Source organism: Hoplias malabaricus, unplaced genomic scaffold, assembly GCF_029633855.1.
Source record: "Hoplias malabaricus isolate fHopMal1 unplaced genomic scaffold, fHopMal1.hap1 scaffold_106, whole genome shotgun sequence".
Taxonomy (NCBI): domain Eukaryota; kingdom Metazoa; phylum Chordata; class Actinopteri; order Characiformes; family Erythrinidae; genus Hoplias; species Hoplias malabaricus.
This window is the reverse complement of record NW_027101178.1, coordinates 13,624-31,995: the sequence shown is the minus strand read 5'-3', so window position 1 is coordinate 31,995 and position 18,372 is coordinate 13,624. Positions and strand designations below refer to the sequence as shown.

General features: G+C 44.0%; 1 protein-coding gene across 5 annotated transcripts; it reads right to left on the bottom strand.

Annotated features, from left to right (window-relative positions):
• Positions 1 to 3,403: 3,403 nt before the first annotated feature.
• Positions 3,404 to 18,364, bottom strand: slc25a19 (solute carrier family 25 member 19). Of its 5 annotated transcripts, none has more exons than XM_066659321.1 (7): positions 18,204 to 18,364; positions 16,916 to 17,068; positions 12,575 to 12,730; positions 11,998 to 12,168; positions 9,961 to 10,135; positions 8,700 to 8,830; positions 3,404 to 7,404 (listed from the first exon to the last, which is right to left on the bottom strand). In XM_066659321.1, exons 2-7 carry the CDS (start codon positions 17,036 to 17,038, stop codon positions 7,225 to 7,227), a joined length of 936 nt encoding a protein of 311 aa, XP_066515418.1. In that variant the 5' UTR covers positions 17,039 to 17,068; positions 18,204 to 18,364; the 3' UTR covers positions 3,404 to 7,224. The 5 variants fall into 5 exon arrangements, with proteins under 5 accessions (XP_066515418.1, XP_066515417.1, XP_066515413.1 ...); XM_066659320.1 differs by lacking the exon at positions 18,204 to 18,364 and adding an exon at positions 17,794 to 17,919; XM_066659316.1 differs by lacking the exon at positions 18,204 to 18,364 and adding an exon at positions 17,794 to 17,919 and having other exon boundaries at positions 12,575 to 12,724.
• Positions 18,365 to 18,372: the final 8 nt, after the last annotated feature.

Genomic DNA, 18,372 nt, shown 5'->3' with positions numbered 1-18,372 from the left:
TGTGAGGAGTGTGGTGTGTTCTCTCTGTGTCTGCGTGGGTTTCCTCCGGGTGACTGTCTGTGAGAAGAGTGGTGTGTTCTCCTTGTGTCCGCGTGGGTTTCCTCCGGGTGACTGTCTGTGAGGAGTGTGGTGTGTTCTCTCTGTGTCTGCGCAGGTTTCCTCCGGGTGACTGTCTGTGAGGAGTGTGGTGTGTTTTCCTTGTGTCTGCGTGGGTTTCCTCCGGGTGACTGTCTGTGAGGAGTGTGGTGTGTTCTCTCTGTGTCTGCGTGGGTTTCCTCCGGGTGACTGTCTGTGAGGAGTGTGGTGTGTTCTCCCCGTGTCCGCGTGGGTTTCCTCCGGGTGACTGTCTGTGAGGAGTGTGGTGTGTTCTCCCCGTGTCTGCGTGGGTTTCCTCCGGGTGACTGTCTGTGAGGAGTGTGGTGTGTTCTCTCTGTGTGGATTTCCTCCCGGTGACTGTCTGTGAGGAGTGTGGTGTGTTCTCTCTGTGTCCGCGTGGGTTTTCCTCCGGGTGACTGTCTGTGAGGAGTGTGGTGTGTTCTCTCTGTGTCCGCGTGGGTTTTCCTCCGGGTGCTCTGGTTTCCTCCCACGGTCCAAAAACACACATTGGTAGATGGATTGGCGACTCAAAAGTGTCCGTAGATGTGAGTGGCACCTAATGATTCTGGGTAGGCCATAATATTGTGCTAAAAATATTCTTAGTCATTTCCCTAATGTGTTTTTCTCAAACATGAGCAGTAATGACAATTAATGTATAATTTGATGTGCCACAATATCGTTGCTGTCCCATGAAAAATAAGTATCTTCCAAAATAGTAATTTTCCATTTATTCCCAGGTACTTTTGGATAATTTCTATTGGTCCATTGATCATGAAATGATCACAGAATGTGAAGGACAGCTGCTGTTTTCAACTGATGTATCAAACTAAAATTAAGACACATGTTTTAAATTGACAGTGACAATATGCAGAGTGCAGTTATATTCGATAAAAACAGCTGCCCAAAATGTTACATAAGATATTGTCTTATAATTCATGTTCCAGAAGATAATCGAAGCAGAACTGTAATAAGAGCCGTGATATTGTTTTTTAAAAGTTCACATGCTATATATTTTATTATAGTGCTCTATAATAATCCATGTACGCGTTAATGGCCTGTGTGATAATGAGGCCTTATCAGTGTTCATTGTAGTTGCTGACAAGATCCAGCTCAGGGCTGTTTCACTTCCCTCTCCTCTTTGTTCCTGGTAGAAGTTCAAGGCAAATGTCCAACTTAAGTGTAGATAAAAAGTACAGTTGCTACAGTAACAGTGTCTACTCTTCTGCAGATGTGTAAGACTAAATATGAAAAGATTTCTGTGAGGGTTTGCTGGCATGTGACAGCGAGAACATTAGTGAGGTCACATACTGGTGTTATTTCATAAACACCTTTCTAAACACATCCTAAAGGTATTTGGATGTTTACAGTTAAAGTGCTCTACAGCCCAATGCTCTAAACACTGCCAACACTTGGCTTGGACATGATGAACTCAGGCTCATGTACAGCTGCTCTGTGGTGCTCCATTCCTTCTATCTTTTTGATTAATAATATTTGTGTGGGTTTAAGTATCAAAGACCATGATAATGACTTCTGTAACTGACTGTTACTGGGCCTTTAAAACTGATGTATATGCAAATGACATGTTATAATTAGGCCATATTGTGCCTCGTTTGACAAACAGTCTGAGCTAAAATCACATTATAACCTGATTGGGATGGTCTAAACATCTGTAGGAAGGATAGAGGGATATATATAAATCTTTGTGTGTGTGTGTGACATCACAAATATGGACTTGGGTGAGAATAGACCACTGAAATTGTATCATCAATCTGTGGTTGGCATCAGGCCAATAATAGGACATTTAGAGTCTAAATAACTTTATTATTATTACTATTATTCATTCATTCATTCATTATCTGTAACCCTTATCCAGTTCAGGGTCGCGGTGGGTCCAGAGCCTACCTGGAATCATTGGGCGCAAGGCGGGAATACACCCTGGAGGGGGCGCCAGTCCTTCACAGGGCGACACACACTCACACCTATGGTCACTTTTGAGTCTCCAATCCACCTACCAACGTGTGTTTTTGGACTGTGGGAGGAAACCGGAGCACCCGGAGGAAACCCACGCGGACACGGGGAGAACACACCACACTCCTCACAGACAGTCACCCGGAGGAAACCCACGCAGACACAGGGAGAACACACCACACTCCTCATAGACAGTCACACGGAGGAAACCCACGCAGACACAGGGAGAACACACCACACTCCTCACAGACAGTCACCCGGAGGAAACCCACGCAGACACAGAGAGAACACACCACACTCCTCACAGACAGTCACCCGGAGGAAACCCACGCAGACACAGGGAGAACACACCACACTCCTCATAGACAGTCACACGGAGGAAACCCACGCAGACACAGGGAGAACACACCACACTCCTCACAGACAGTCACCTGGAGGAAACCCACGCAGACACAGGGAGAACACACCACACTCCTCACAGACAGTCACCCGGAGGAAACCCACGCAGACACAGAGAGAACACACCACACTCCTCACAGACAGTCACCCGGAGGAAACCCACGCAGACACAGAGAGAACACACCAACACACTACTCACAGACAGTCACCCGGAGGAAACCCACGCAGGCACAGAGAGAACACACCTTACTCCTCACAGACAGTCACCCGGAGGAAACTCACACAGACACAGAGAGAACACACCACACTCCTCACAGACAGTCACCCAGAGGAAACCCACGCAGACACAGAGAGAACACACCACACTCCTCACAGACAGTCACCCGGAGGAAACTCACACAGACACAGAGAGAACACACCACACTCCTCACAGACAGTCACCCAGAGGAAACCCACGCAGACACAGAGAGAACACACCACACTCCTCACAGACAGTCACCCGGAGGAAACTCACACAGACACAGAGAGAACACACCACACTCCTCACAGACAGTCACCCAGAGGAAACCCACGCAGACAATAAACAATATTTCAAGACCTACCTTCAAGATTTTACCCTGCTCTTCAGTGGTCAGGACATCCACGGGATCAGAGAAGCAGGTATTTTATTTGGCTGCTCATTCGGAGCACTGCAGTTACACTGATCTAACAGTTTGTGTGTTGGACAGATACAAGAGGAAATGGAGCTAACAATAAAACACCAGTCTGTATCTGTAGAACGAGAACAAGTGCATGTAAATGGTAAGTGAAGCTGATATAGTAGATAAAGAAATACGCATATAGTAATAACAGTATACCCCTCTTTTTATTTCATGGACTGGCTAATAATAATAAACACTGGGAAGGCCATGAAGGAAATAGATACAAAGAAATGTGTCACACACTTTTTTTTTATTGGATTTTGGTTCAAACAAACATTAGAAATAACTTAGGAAGTCAAATTCCCGCGTCCTGACCCCATTAAAAAACCAAGAGCAGCAACATACATGAGTTTATAACGACTGATGGAAACGAGAAGAGTGAGATACATTCATCAGTGCAGACAAGGGTTAAACACTTTTTGAAACAATGTGTTTACAGTAACACAGAATAATGTGATTGGGGGGAAAATGAAAGATTCTTTTCTTGGATATTTGCCTTTGGTAAAGTTTCTTTATTCAGTTTCAGGGCAATATTTTGATCAGTTTCCCGAGAACTGTCAGTACACCGTCCAAACTTCAGTAAAATCCAAACAATGACCTTAAAACAAGTGCTGGACAACTGCTGTACTTTAACAAGTGATCCAAATAAATATAAAAGAGAATATATCTGCAGGCACTTGTGAGTGTACAGAGATAAAACACATGTAAAGAGATTTAAACTCACAGGTGAAGACACAGACAACACGAGGTAAATGCACACGACTGATACAACAGACTAACAACTACATACTAACTTAACATATTTGTGCGTGTTTACTAAAGACGTATTGAATCATCCTCTAGAGTAAAAGTCCTCAAACTAAAGAAAATAATCGGTCTAAATAGAAATGTGCTCAGTCTCTGATGTAATCTGTTGAGAATTAGATTTCAATGAAAACAAAACTCGTAAAACTAAACAAGTCTCAGCCCCTCCTGGTGTCAAACGGCGCAGAAACCATTAAGTTAGGTTTTAAATCAGATTATTCTACATCAAGTAAAACCCTTCTTGACCTTTTTAAATACATGTCATTTCATAAAAAAAAGCCAATTGTTATTTTTCCACTATGTGGGTTTTCCATGATTAATGGCCCAATAGAAATGCTCCACTAACGCTACATGTCCAAAGATCTGTAGACACCACTTTGAATTCAGCTACACTAAGGTGCACTCAGTGTAGCTAAACACCCTCACATATTTACATGTATAATGCTTGCCAACATTGTATTGTGGAGTAACGGAACTGTGTTCTCTGAGGTGATGGAATACCATCCATTCATTCATTATCTGTAAGCGCTTATCCAGTTCAGGGTCGCGGTGGGTCCAGAGCCTACCTGGAATCATTGGGCGCAAGGCGGGAATACACCCTGGAGGGGGCGCCAGTCCTTCACAGGGCAACACACACTCACACTTACACACAGACACATTTTTCAGTCGCCAATCCACCTACCAACGTGTGTTTTTGGACTGTGGGAGGAAACCGGAACACCCGGAGGAAACCCACGCGGACACAGGGAGAACACACCACACTCCTCACAGACAGTCACCCGGAGGAAACCCACGCGGACACAGAAAGAACACACCACACTCCTCACAGACAGTCACCCGGAGGAAACCCATGCAGACACAGGGAGAACACACCACACTCCTCACAGACAGTCACCCGGAGGAAACCCACGCAGACACAGGGAGAACACACCACACTCCTCACAGACAGTCACCCGGAGGAACCCACACAGACACAGGGAGAACACACCACACTCCTCACAGACAGTCACCCGGAGGAAACCCCGCAGACACAGGGAGAACACACCACACTCCTCACAGACAGTCACCCGGAGGAACCCACACAGACACAGGGAGAACACACCACACTCCTCACAGACAGTCACCCGGAGGAAACCCACGCAGACACAGGGAGAACACACCACACTCCTCACAGACAGTCACTGCGCCACCGTGCCGCCCTGAATACCATCCAATACCTTTGAAATGAGTTGGACTGACCATTGTAAACAACATTAATAATCTATATACAGTATCTGACCTCACTAATATTCTCATAGTTACATGCCATCAAATTATAGAAAGGAAAACAAACTCTCTTTTCATACATTTAATATCAAGAGAAATTCTGGATGAGACTAACTTCTGGCCCTATAGAGAGGAGGGGCAAATTATAGTACAGTACTTTGAGATTGATACTATCAGTGTTTTTAAAAGCACCATGTCCAGTACTAACACCCACATAAAAACGATAATAATGTTTAGGAACATGCTTAAAAAGTAGTTTAAAAAGCCACTGATATATGGTAGCTCCAGCATCACAGCTGGCTGTAAACAGAGTGTTTCAGCTTATCTCCACTCCTGACAATTAACCTTAAATTAATTTTTATGTGCATTATTTACTAATTATGCTTGTGTGATTAGCCATGCCAAGTCTGTTGGAATATTTACTGAAAAATGTATGACCTAATCAAAGTTAGAACAGTCCCTGAGTCCAGAGGAAGAAGGAAAACAGTAGATAGTAGGTATGTAGACTACAAAAATAAAACAAAACAAAACCATTAACATTTAATAGAACAGTGGTGACCCTTCTTTCTGTAAAAAGCTGTCTGCAAGTCTTTGATATTTACAGAAATCAAAGGGAAAATTTCCCATACTAAGTTTTTGCTAATTTTAAAATTGTAATGGTGTACCTTTTGGGTTTTACCTTTTTTTAAAAGAGATGTTTAATGAATAAAATGTCAGACGTCAGACTGCAGATCATTTCTGCCATTAGGTGAATGATTACATATTCCTTTCACACTTTTTACACACTCACAAATGGCTAGAAAGATCTGTCAGTTGTCAAACAGTATAAAATATTAAATTAATCATATCACTGAAATGCTAACGCTAACACAGAGCCAACATAGCGAACAAAGAACAACAGCCAGTGATACCAGTTAGCATGATAGCACAAGCTTTCATTCTCTATTAGTTGTTAGCTCTGTTTGCTTGAACTACATTTTTTAAAACAAAACTGGGCAAATCCTTATTTACACAATTTTCAATTCACAAATTTCACAAATCAGCTAAGACATGTTTAGCATTTTAAGCTTGCTTGTGGTTTTCACTGTAGCAACAAGGCTAACGGAACTGGTGCCATGACATTGGCGAATAGTTTACATACCACTTTAAAAGTTTTGGTGATAATTATAATTTAGACAAACATGGCAAACTTATGCAATGTTCAGGGACTCACTCGACATCACTGCTGTCTCTGCACTGCTGTCTCAAAAGCAAAGGTCATAGATTTACTGTGTCCTAGCAGCTAACGCTTTTGAGGAACATCAGAAGGATTTGTCTTGGGCATCATAGCTTTTAGACTAGGGAATAGCCTCAAAGTGTTTCATTATACTGTACAGCCCTGTATTCATATACCGACAGCCACGGCTTCATCGCTTAAGGGGCCTTGGGAGTGGAAGGTGGAAGTTTCAATTCCATCGTCTGGCAGGAAAATTGGGGGCGGGGTCAGTGAAGGAACAGCACTGTCTCCTCCCTCAACATCCACTGCCCCAAGTGCTCCCTGAGTGCCTCTCTGGGTGTGTGCTGTGTTTACTGCCTATAGTGCAATAGCGTGTGGGGGTGAGTGTTCACTGGCAAGTATGGGTTAAATGTAGAGGCTTGCTGCACATTGTGCAATGACAATAAAATAATTTTTATGGTTCTATTTTTTACATTAAAGTTAAACTGAACTAAATTTAACTGAATTGAAATGCGTATGTTAATCATAGATATAGTTTTTTCGCTACGTGTATTAGCCTTGTAGCTCTACTGCAAAGCTATAGAGGCTACTATTTGGAGTAAATGGAAAATTGTGTACATATCAGACTTGACATGGAACCACCCCATAATGTATCAACAATTACACTTACAGAGCTCTGAAAGGCCCCCTCATTAAATCATAGATCAAAACTAAAACTCACACTCCTCGCACAAACAAGTTGTTTCCAGTCCCTCTCTGTTTTGAGTCTTCTGCTCATGGCTGACTCTTCAGGCTGGAGATGGCATTGGTAAAGAACTCATACCAGAAGAAAGTGAGTCCTGTAGACAGAGCAGCTTTCAGCAAGCTGGGGGAAAGCCCCTTAAAGAAACCCCGTAGTCCCTCCTCTCTGGAAATTCTCACTGCGCAGTCCAGAAAGCCACGATATGTCCGGACCTGGATAGGAAATCACCAACATGTTGGATCTCAAATATATGTCCAAAGATGGAGTTCCATCACTCCAGAGAACCCAGTTCCACTATTCAAAGCCCGGGGCTTGGAGGCTTTAGCTTGTCCTGAAGCTCATGTGCAGCTGTTCCAGAGCATGCTACGTCATTTCATGGTTTCTATAGAGACTATAGTATCTTTAGGTGCATAACTGAATGTATGGACAACAGAGGGTCCAAAATAGGTACCTTTTAAATAAGCAGATTTGCCTGAACAGCAACATTCCTTGTAGCATGTGGGTTTTCTATTAAAGACAATACCACAGCTCAACCGCTTGTTTTCTACTGGCTGTATGTATATATTTATGTCTAGGGATGCATAAATACCATGTTTTCCAAGTCAATTCCAAGTACTTGCCAATACCGATACTTAGTTAAAATTCACGTGAAGTCAGGTGCATTGTGTAATAGTGTAGTTATTAATTAAAACATTTTTTCTTAATTAAATACTTTATTGTTAAATTATGGAACTGTCCATTTTTATTTAGCATTTTCCCACATTACACCACCAATAATATGATTTTAGCTAGCTAGCTAGCTATCTATCTATCTACCTATCTATCTATCTACAGTTTCTGTTACACGATAACGGCTGGGAAGTTCTGCACTTGGAAGGTTCCGCATGGCGTTGGATCCAATTCAGAACTCGCGAGCGAAGAAAATAACAGTGCTCTCGCAAACGGGGAAACTCCACCTTGTTTGAGGACAGTCAAAATAGCGCACCCTACTCACTGCTCTCGGGTTCTCCCTGAAGTAGAGGTGGGCGGATCGATCCAAATATCTATAATATCGATACCAATGCTGGTATTGGTGTTGAGTAATACTCGTGTAAAAAGATCGATACTCAAGCTTTTTTCTCTCCTGTGCGCACACCCCCCCCACCCCCCGTCTTTGGCTGTTGAACCGTCACGTGGCGAAGAGTACGGTTATCGGTATCGGTATCAGTGATACTGGCCCTGTATTTACTTGGTATCGGATCGATACCAAATTTCCCCGCCCACCTCTACCCTGCTGTCCGCCTTGCTTGGGTTGCCATTATTGAGGGTGAAATAATTCCAGATTGTCGACGTTTTGAGTCGTCTGTTCGTTAGCGCAGTAATGTGTACTAGGCACAATGTATCGGATGTTGGTATCGGAGCCTTGTTTTCGAATAGAAGTGCGAGTAAATGAACACAGTAGAGGGCAAATACCCGATAACAGTACTGGTATTCATGCATCTCTGTTTATGTCATATAAATACCATACCTGCCCAAAGTGGATTCTGGCCTCCTCAAAACCTCCGACCTGGAGTCTCTTTTTGAAAAGGTCAAAAGGGTATGTGATGGTTTTGCTGATGACCCCAGCGATGCTGCCACTCAGCAGACTCTGCAGACCACCTGAGAGCAGCAGATGGTAAATACAAATATACATCAACATACACAAACATAGAACATCAGCAACATAAGGTTGATTTCAACTATAATCCAGTATAATCCAATCAGTGGTTTCCTTCTGTCGTCAGTCAGCCAAGACAGGTCTGGTGTCCTTCAAGTTTACTCCTTTAAGTTTGGAGCTGTGAGGTTAATGTAGATAAATACCAGTAGAAGGTTTTGGAGCTGAACAGTGAGGTTCTGGAAACGAGAACCTGATATTCCCCACAGTATCACAGGGGTTTGATTTCTAGCCATAAAACTTTAACTGCCCAGCACAGGCGTAGCATGGGTTATATGATTATGAGATGTTGTATATAACCATAATTCTGATTTCAACATTGTCTTTAAAGAAATGACCTTATATTCCCCCCAGTGTCTTCACTGCACATGAGCCCAAGTCCATCCATCCATTATCTGTAACCGCTTATCCAATTTAGGGTCGCGGGGGGTCCAGAGCCTACCTGGAATCATCGGGCACAAGGCGGGAATACGCCCTGGAGGGGGCGCCAGTCCTTCACAGGGCAACACAGACACACACACATTCACTCACACTTACGGACACTTTCGAGTCGCCAATCCACCTGCAACGTGTATTTTTGGACTGTGGGAGGAAACCGGAGCACCCGGAGGAAACCCACGCGGACACGGGGAGAACACACCAACTCCTCACAGACAGTCACCCGGAGATGGAATCGAACCCACAACCTCCAGGCCCCTGGAGCTGTGTGACTGCGACACCTACCTGCTGCGCCACCGTGCCGCCCATGAGCCCAAGTCATCATCCTCAATACTAAGCGTCAACTACAGCCGAGAATAAAACTCCAACACTGGACTGTAGCTGATTGACTGCTTTAGAGTTGGAAAATAATGGAAATTTGGCATTTCTTATTCTGTAGCTTTGCTGCTTACAGTGAATATATATTTATTCGGTGCCAGTGCAGTCAGACGATGGATCATTTCTGCCAATATGTGCAGAATATGTGCAAATAACCAAACAGACTCTACTTATAATCCAGAATGTAATGTAAAATTAATCATATCACTGAAAACAGTGACAATATGAACGACATAGTGCCAACCTTTGTAAAACTGACCTTTTGATTTGGAGCTGTTGCGCTTCAGCAGCTTGTTGAGGACATTGTAAAAGAAAAACTGAAGGCCGGCATAGGGGAAAACAGCCACCAATGTAGGGGTCAGGCCTCTGTAGAATGTGAGCACCCCCTCCTGGCGGTACATTGTAAACACAGCATGCCGAAGTGTGTGGTACACCTGCAGTGTCCAGCAAAATGGCTGCATTAGCTGTTAGCTGTTAGCTGAATGGTCAATAATTACAGAATTAGCATTTTTTATTCCACAAGGTGTCCACTCGTTTTTGCCATTAAATCAGTCTATTACAAAAAGGCAAACAGGATGAAATCTAATTAGTTTCTACCACTGGTGACAGTCAAATCTTCAATTAAATCAATAATGAAATGTCAATACAGAATATAAATTGTAAATTGCGTTCATCATGTAAATATAAGTTTAACAACTTATGGAAATACACAGATCCTCAAAATTCAGTGCTCAAATAAGGTTTTAAAGTGTTATATGTATAGGGTGACCAGATCTGAGTTGGCGAAAAAGAGGACGGGGGGGTGTTCTTAGCTGAACCTATGTGTGCTTTTAGGTCCTTTACACCTTTATTTACTACACAAAACATGGGAATTTCTTTTTTAATTCATCCGAGAACTTACATTTACGTTGCGGCATAGCTGCTCGAGATGAGGGTAGGTACAGGAGCTTTGCCTGACGTAAACAAGGACTACTGACGTGCAGACTGACCAATTAAATGTTTACAGAGAAGGTTATCGACCAATAACGGTAGCTCTACAGTCAGACCGTCCAATCAGAAGATTTTAGGCTACTTCACCACGCCCCCTTCTCACTCAAGCGAACCAATCGGAGTAGGGGAGGGCGGGACTAGTTTGTGAACGAAACGCTTCTCGAAGTTCTATGTAAGCGCTAGAAAATAGTGCTGGGAATTTCGGCTCTTTTTGGGGAGTCGGCTCTTTTGGCTCAGCTCTTCATAAAGAGCCGGCTCTTTCGGCTCCTAAATGGCTCTTTGTTTTACCACTTATTTCCACTGATACAGAACAATATTACCTACATTTTACATTACTATATGGACAAAATATTATCGTTCAATATTAAAAATAATAGTGTTGCAATGGCCAATTGTTTTTATGACTGTCTTGTAATAACTCACTGACTGCACTCACACATTCAATTGTATAAATAACTGGATTTTTATTTAAACACCTTAATAAAAAATCACTTGTAAACTCTGAAATACAGCCAATGGAACCCAAAAGGTAGGTATTACAAAAATAGCTTATTAAATTAAATAATCGTCCATTTCTGGGAAATAAAATAAACAAATACTCTGCAAAGTGCAAAACAGCAGCATTCAACGGTAGTGATTAAAACACCCACAACTGTCAACAAACATTTAACTGATTTAACATTTTCTTCAACTATTTTTTGGAAGGCAGATTGACATTCAGGAAAACCAAGTGTCTCAGCTCGGAGGGGTGGAGGGTTGGAGCTTGCTTGTTGTTCTCTGATTGGTTCAATGACAAGCCTTAGAAAAAAATGGCTCGGTCTTAGACAGGAACCGGCTCTCATCGTTCACTTACAAGAGTCGGTTCTTTGAATCGGTTCGTTCGCGACCGACACATCACTAGTAGAAAAACAAAATCCCGGACGCTTGTGGAATTCCTGCTGGACATTTTTTTAAGTCTAAAAAAGAGGACATGTCCGGGTAAAAGAGGACGTCTGGTCACCCTACATATGTATAATGTGTAATGTACAATTGTAATCCAGACTTTAAACATTCTTATTATCTTTTGTCATTTTATGGAACTGGTGTACAGCATGCAACAGTTACCACAAAATGACAAAAGAGCATCCGTATGTTTGAGTTTTTAATTGCAATTATAAGCATCTGTTCACCTAATAGTACAGAAATGAAGTGATAACAAATGTAGATTGCCACACATTCACGTCTCAGAACTATTTAATGAATAGTAAAGGCTAGTAGACTGTCCTGCAGCAGGTATGTTTGTGCGTGTGTGTGTGTGAGAGAGTACTTTTGGTTCCCCCTGAGCGGCGAAGCGTGTGCGGAGTGTGTCGAGTGGCTGGCAGGCAATGGTTGCCGAAACTGCAGCTAAACCTCCACACAGGAAGTGCACTCCGGGCATCTGGCTGTTATAAGAAGTGTTCTTATGGACCAGCTCTGTCAGGGTCTCGAAACTGGCAAACTACACACACACACACACACACACGGACACACAACAGCGTCTGATAAGCCTGGCTCACCAAGGGAGATGGAGCTTCATTTGGTAAAGTTTAGTCATTGTTTTCCTTTGTAATCATTAACACGTAAACAACGGCTATTTACTGTAAAGCTACACCTTATGCATGCGTTTATTATGTAAACAACATTTATGAATAAACCAGAGGCACTTAATGAAAATGCCGGGAAAAGCAGCTCTAGTAAATTACATACACACTGTGGTTATATTAAAAAATACATTGGGTCAGGGACAAAAGGACACTAAGCATGTTACTAAATAACCTTTGATCCCTCAAACGCTGCTGCATTATAGACAGGCTGTGGCTTAACTACACTGTAGCACTGGGATGGTTCTGTTGAGTTTACGTTACCTGAACAGCTCCATAACACACCGACAGCAGCTGGGCAGGTATGTGGCCTTTCCAGAACGCCTGCAGTCCTTCCTCTGTTAGCATACAGCGTGAGGCCTGAAGCAGGCTGGAGTATTTCCCCTGAGGGTTTTTGGAGGACACCTTCTCAATCTGTAACTACAGGAGGCGAAGACTCTCAGACTATACTTCATTCTGAGAAGAACCTAAAGACTATATCATTTATAGCATGACGTGCTGAGAATGTGAATCACGTTATTCATTTCTGTCACAGGGGCTGATAACAAGGGTAAATATTTTGTTAAACTTTGGTTTGGAAAAATCTGTTGCAAACAAGGCTTCACCCTTGAATATTCACCTTTGAATTCCTGTAGATTAAGGCCCTTTGAAGTCCTTAACAACGTGTTGAACTTGGTTATTTGAAAGAGAACATGGCACCAACAAGAGGATACATTTTCAGGATAAAAATAACTGGGAGTCCGGTAGGAACTCACCCTAGAGGGGGCGCCAGTCCTTCACAGGGCGACACACATTCACACCTATGGGCACTTTTAAGTCACCAATCCACCTACCAACATGTGTGTGGACCATGGGAGGAAACCGGAGCACCCGGAGGAAACCCAGGTTGACACAGGGAGAACACACCACACTCCTCATAGACATTCACCCGGAGGAAACCCACGCAGACACAGGGAGAACACAACACACTCCTCACAGACAGTCACCCGGAGGAAACCCACACAGACACAGAGAGAACACACTACACTCCTCACAGACAGTCACCTGGAGGAAAGCCACACAGACACAGAGAGAACACACCACACTCCTCACAGACAGTCACCCGGAGGAGACCCACGCAGACACAGAGAGAACACACTACACTCCTCACAGACAGTCACCCGGAGGAAACCCACACAGACACAGGGAAAACACACCACACTCCTCACAGACAGTCACCCGGAGGAAACCCACAGAGACACAGGGAGAACACGCCACACTCCTCACAGACAGTCACCCGGAGGAAACCCACACAGACACAGGGAGAACACGCCACACTCCTCACAGACAGTCACCCGGAGGAAACCCACACAGACACAGGGAAAACACACCACACTCCTCACAGACAGTCACCTGGAGGAAACCCACACAGACACAGGGAAAACACACCACACTCCTCACAGACAGTCACCCGGAGGAAACCCACACAGACACAGGGAGAACACGCCACACTCCTCACAGACAGTCACCTGGAGAAAACCCACACAGACACAGGGAGAACACACCACACTCCTCACGGACAGTCACCCGGAGGAAACCCACGCAGACACAGGGAGAACACGCCACACTCCTCACAGACAGTCACCCGGAGGAAACCCACACAGACACAGGGAAAACACACCACACTCCTCACACACAGTCACCCGGAGGAAACCCACACAGACACAGGGAGAACACGCCAGTCATCCGGAGAAGGAATTGAACCCACAACCTCCAGGTCCCTGGAGCTGTGTGACTTTTCATCAGCTTTTCTTTTGTATATTTCATTTTAATGTTGTTTTTAATCTATGAAATAAAAGTGGTATGACACAATCTATGTACAATACATTTTCAGTGAATATATTTGTCATATTGTTTTATGTTATTACACAGGTGTAGTGACTCAGACATGCAATTATGATATTAAGCATGCACCACAACAACACCTCATCAGCAAGCAACAGCATGACGCAACTGACAGGGTAACGGCTGGATGACTACCTGAAGCAAGCAATCCAAGTTCCCCACTCATTTATAATGGTAGGTTGCATGTCAGGAAAATAAATAATTCCATCAGCAGTCAGTGCACACTATTATTGGACACTATCTCATTCTGTCATTGTGTTAGAAACAGGACAGGTAGGACAGGTAGTGAAGTCAGTTTTCAAGATGATAATGCATCTTGCTGCAATGCAATGAGTGTTAATGTTTTTGTTTTTTCTTTAGAAAAAGACCTACGCAGAAAAGAAACCCACGCAGACACAGGGAGAACACGCCACACTCCTCACAGACAGTCACCCGGAGGAAACCCACGCAGACACAGGGAGAACACACCACACTCCTCACAGACAGTCACCCGGAGGAAACCCACGCAGACACAGGGAAAACACACCACACTCCTCACAGACAGTCACCCGGAGGAAACCCACACAGACACTGGGAGAACACGCCACACTCCTCACAGACAGTCACCCGGAGGAAACCCACACAGACACAGGGAGAACACTCCACACTCCTCACAGACAGTCACCTGGAGGAAACCCACACAGACACAGGGAAAACACACCACACTCCTCACAGACAGTCACCCGGAGGAAACCTACACAGACACAGGGAGAACACACCACACTCCTCACAGACAGTCACCCGGAACGGGAATCGAACCCACAACCTCCAGGCCCCTTGCGGCTGTGTGACTGCGACACTACCTGCTGTGTTCTTTTCCAAAGCCCAAATATTCAGCCATTAAACAAAACATGTTTCGTCTCTTATCTCTCATTTGCTTAATTCCTAAGAAGTAAATACTGGGTGGACATTTTGTGAACACCTGCCCATCCAACATTTCTTCTGCAATCAAGTGTATTAATGAGTAGTTTGTCCCCTTTTATTTCCAGTAGTGAGGTTAGGAACTGAGAGTGGAAGATTAGCTCCTGATCACCACCCACACTCACACACAGTTTGCCTGCTCCACCGCTTCACACCCCTTTAACCAGTGCTTACCTTGGGGCATTCTACTGGCAAAGGTTTTCTACCTGTGTGTTTCCTTTTATAACTTTTTCTATAAAGAAATAAAGTCTGTGAAGTCAATGTCCATATCTGAATCAAAAGCAATTATTGAACATACTTGAACATATTGTGTTTATTATAAGGCAAATATAAGCCATTGTTAGAGCACTGAAATATCAGTGAAATAGTCACTGAAAAAATCTTGTGAAATTCTGACTCAATGAGTGAGTCATTACCAAACCATTCTCATTGTTTCCACACAGAGGGCGGCATTAATTAAAAGAAACCTGGGTAGTACTTCACTTTATGGGTTAGTTTTAATATAGTGATATAATAGTAATACATTGTATTTACCCATTAATTACATTTCAGTTTGTTAGTTGTTACTAAATAATAATTCAGCAATTGAAATTAGTTGGTAATATAAGGGTTATTACCTCAAACACAGTGAGGAAGTTCTGCTAAAATAATGTAGTATTAGTGCTGTAAAGAGTGGCACGGTGGTGCAGCAGGTTAGTGTCGCAGTCACACAGCTCCAGGGACCTGGAGGATGTGGGTTTGATTCCTGCTCCGGGTGACTATCTGTGAGGAGTGTGGTGTGTTCTCCCTGTTTCTGCGTGGGTTTCCTCCGGGTGACTGTCTGTGAGGAGTGTGATGTGTTCTCCCTGTGTCCACGTAGGTTTCCTCCGGGTGACTGTCTGTGAGGAGTGTGATGTGTTCTCCCTGTGTCCACGTGGGTTTCCTCCGGGTGACTGTCAGTGAGGAGTGTGGTATGTTCTTTCTGTGTCTGTGTGGGTTTCCTCTGGGTGACTGTCTCTGAGGAGTGTGATGTGTTCTCCCTGTTTCTGCGTGGGTTTCCTCAGGGTGACTGTCTGTGAGGAGTGTGGTGTGTTCTCCCTGTGTCTGCATGGGTTTCCTCCGGGTGACTGTCTGTGAGGAGTGTGATGTGTTCTCCCTGTGTCCACGTAGGTTTCCTCCGGGTGACTGTCTGTGAGGAGTGTGATGTGTTCTCCCTGTGTCCACGTGGGTTTCCTCCGGGTGACTGTCTGTGAGGAGTGTGATGTGTTCTCCCTGTGTCCATGTGGGTTTCCTCCGGGTGACTGTCTGTGAAGAGTGTGATGTGTTCTCCCTGTGTCCACGTGGGTTTCCTCCGGGTGACTGTCTGTGAGGAGTGTGGTGTGTTCTCCCTGTGTCTGCGTGGGTTTCCTCCGGGTGACTGTCTGTGAGGAGTGTGGTGTGTTCTCCCTGTGTCTGCGTGGGTTTCCTCCGGGTGACTGTCTGTGAGGAGTGTGGTGTGTTCTCCCTGTGTCTGCGTGGGTTTCCTCCGGGTGACTGTCTGTGAGGAGTTGGTGTGTTCTCCCTGTGTCTGCGTGGGTTTCCTCCGGGTGACTGTCTGTGGGGAGTGTGGTGTGTTCTCCCTGTGTCTGCATGGGTTTCCTCCGGGTGACTGTCTGTGAGGAGTGTGGTGTGTTCTCCCTGTGTCTGTGTGGGTTTCCTCCAGGTGTGGGTTTCCTCAAAAGTCACAGAAATCACTTGTTATAAGAGTAACTATAACACTCCCCATTATTATATCAGTCCTACCTGGAACCTGATCTTGATCACGTCCAATGGGCTGATGATGGCCCTGGTGACCATGCCGGCTGCTGACCCTGCCAGAGCTGCTTCGTCTGGGGTTAGATTTAAATTTGGGTCATATCCCACCATCCTGAGTCAGAATGACTCCTCCACAGGGGCCTAGAAAATCATTTGATGCATCGAGAAATCTGTTATTTTAATTATGCTTAAATCATAGCTACACTGCTTACATTTTTAACTGTAATAGGCCTACTCCTCTCACCATTAAAATATATTAGCAGAAGGGGGATTTCTATCTTTGAATCAAAATATTGCAGTCAATATTGTTTATGCAAGTCTGCTGTAGGATAACAGTAGGAATCTTTACAAATACTGTCATTTTTAAAGTCTCTCTCCAGTCATCGATTAAACAACTAATAAATCCTCTCTGGCGTCTAAACTAAACTATTTTATTCTCTGTTATTGGAGCACACCTACTTTACTGCCATACCTTTCACCTGACGGATGCTGATCAGTGTATTAGATATAAGTCAAAATGACCTCAAGTGGCCAAGGTGGTTAGAAACATCAACAAAAAGGGCTTCTCAAGGACAAAACGCACCTATATTGATGTCACTGCTAAAATAACTATTTTTCAACATGTTCTACACATTTTACAGTTCCTTTATCCTAAACAGAATATGAAATTAAATCACCTAGTGCATCTTTAATCTCTTTCCTAATCGCTCTGCACAGAATGTGTTATTCTTACATCTGTTCAGGGGGTTAGAGTTAGAGCAGGAAAATACTACAGAAGCAAACCCGAGGGACATTAACCGGTCTGTGCGTGTGGTAACGTTCACTGTCGGACAGTCGGCGCTGATATAAACAAGAATGTATCTTACCGTAGCTCTGCGCGCGTCTGATAGAAAAAAAGTCTTTCTGAAATCTAACTGTTACATTTTGTTAATATTAACCCTTTCCGCTGCCTTTGACAGTACGAGTAACTCGCCATGAGGGCAACCTGAAATACGCCCAATGACAAGAAACGCCGCGGGCGCGTCCCAAATCGCTTAAAAGTACACTGCGTACTACGTGTTCCGTTTACTTTTAGTGTTCCGTTTCTCAGTGGAACGGTCACTTATTAATTTAACCTTTCACATTTGAATCGCCCATTAAACGTTCCACTGGATTTGTCTGTTGAAGCTAGGGCTTCTACGCTTACGTTCGTCTAAATATTTGACAGGAGCGTGCCGCTTTCACTGAATATAAATGACTTTATAAATGGTTTGTGCGTCGATAAATTAGGACTTACATCGTACAATACGCTGAGATATTTGACTTTCACCAAAAGAATGCCCTTCGCAACCTTTCACTAACTAGAAAGGGAGTAGGGGTCGAGTGAACGAGTGAGCCGTTTGGAAGGGGCCCTCTGTTCTACTGTGTTTTTGTGTCGTTGCCGGTCGCTTTCCCTAGTCGGAGTA

Excerpts from the sequence above, each read along its gene's own strand:
- slc25a19 (XM_066659321.1), bottom strand. The coding sequence starts at position 17,038 with ATGGTGGGATATGACCCAAATTTAAATCTAACCCCAGACGAAGCAGCT. Across the intron at positions 8,831-9,960 it reads CAACAGCTCCAAATCAAAAG|GTGGTCTGCAGAGTCTGCTG; the intron begins GTCAGTTTTACA and ends TGCTGCTCTCAG. Across the intron at positions 7,405-8,699 it reads CCAGAATCCACTTTGGGCAG|GTCCGGACATATCGTGGCTT; the intron begins GTATGGTATTTA and ends TTTCCTATCCAG.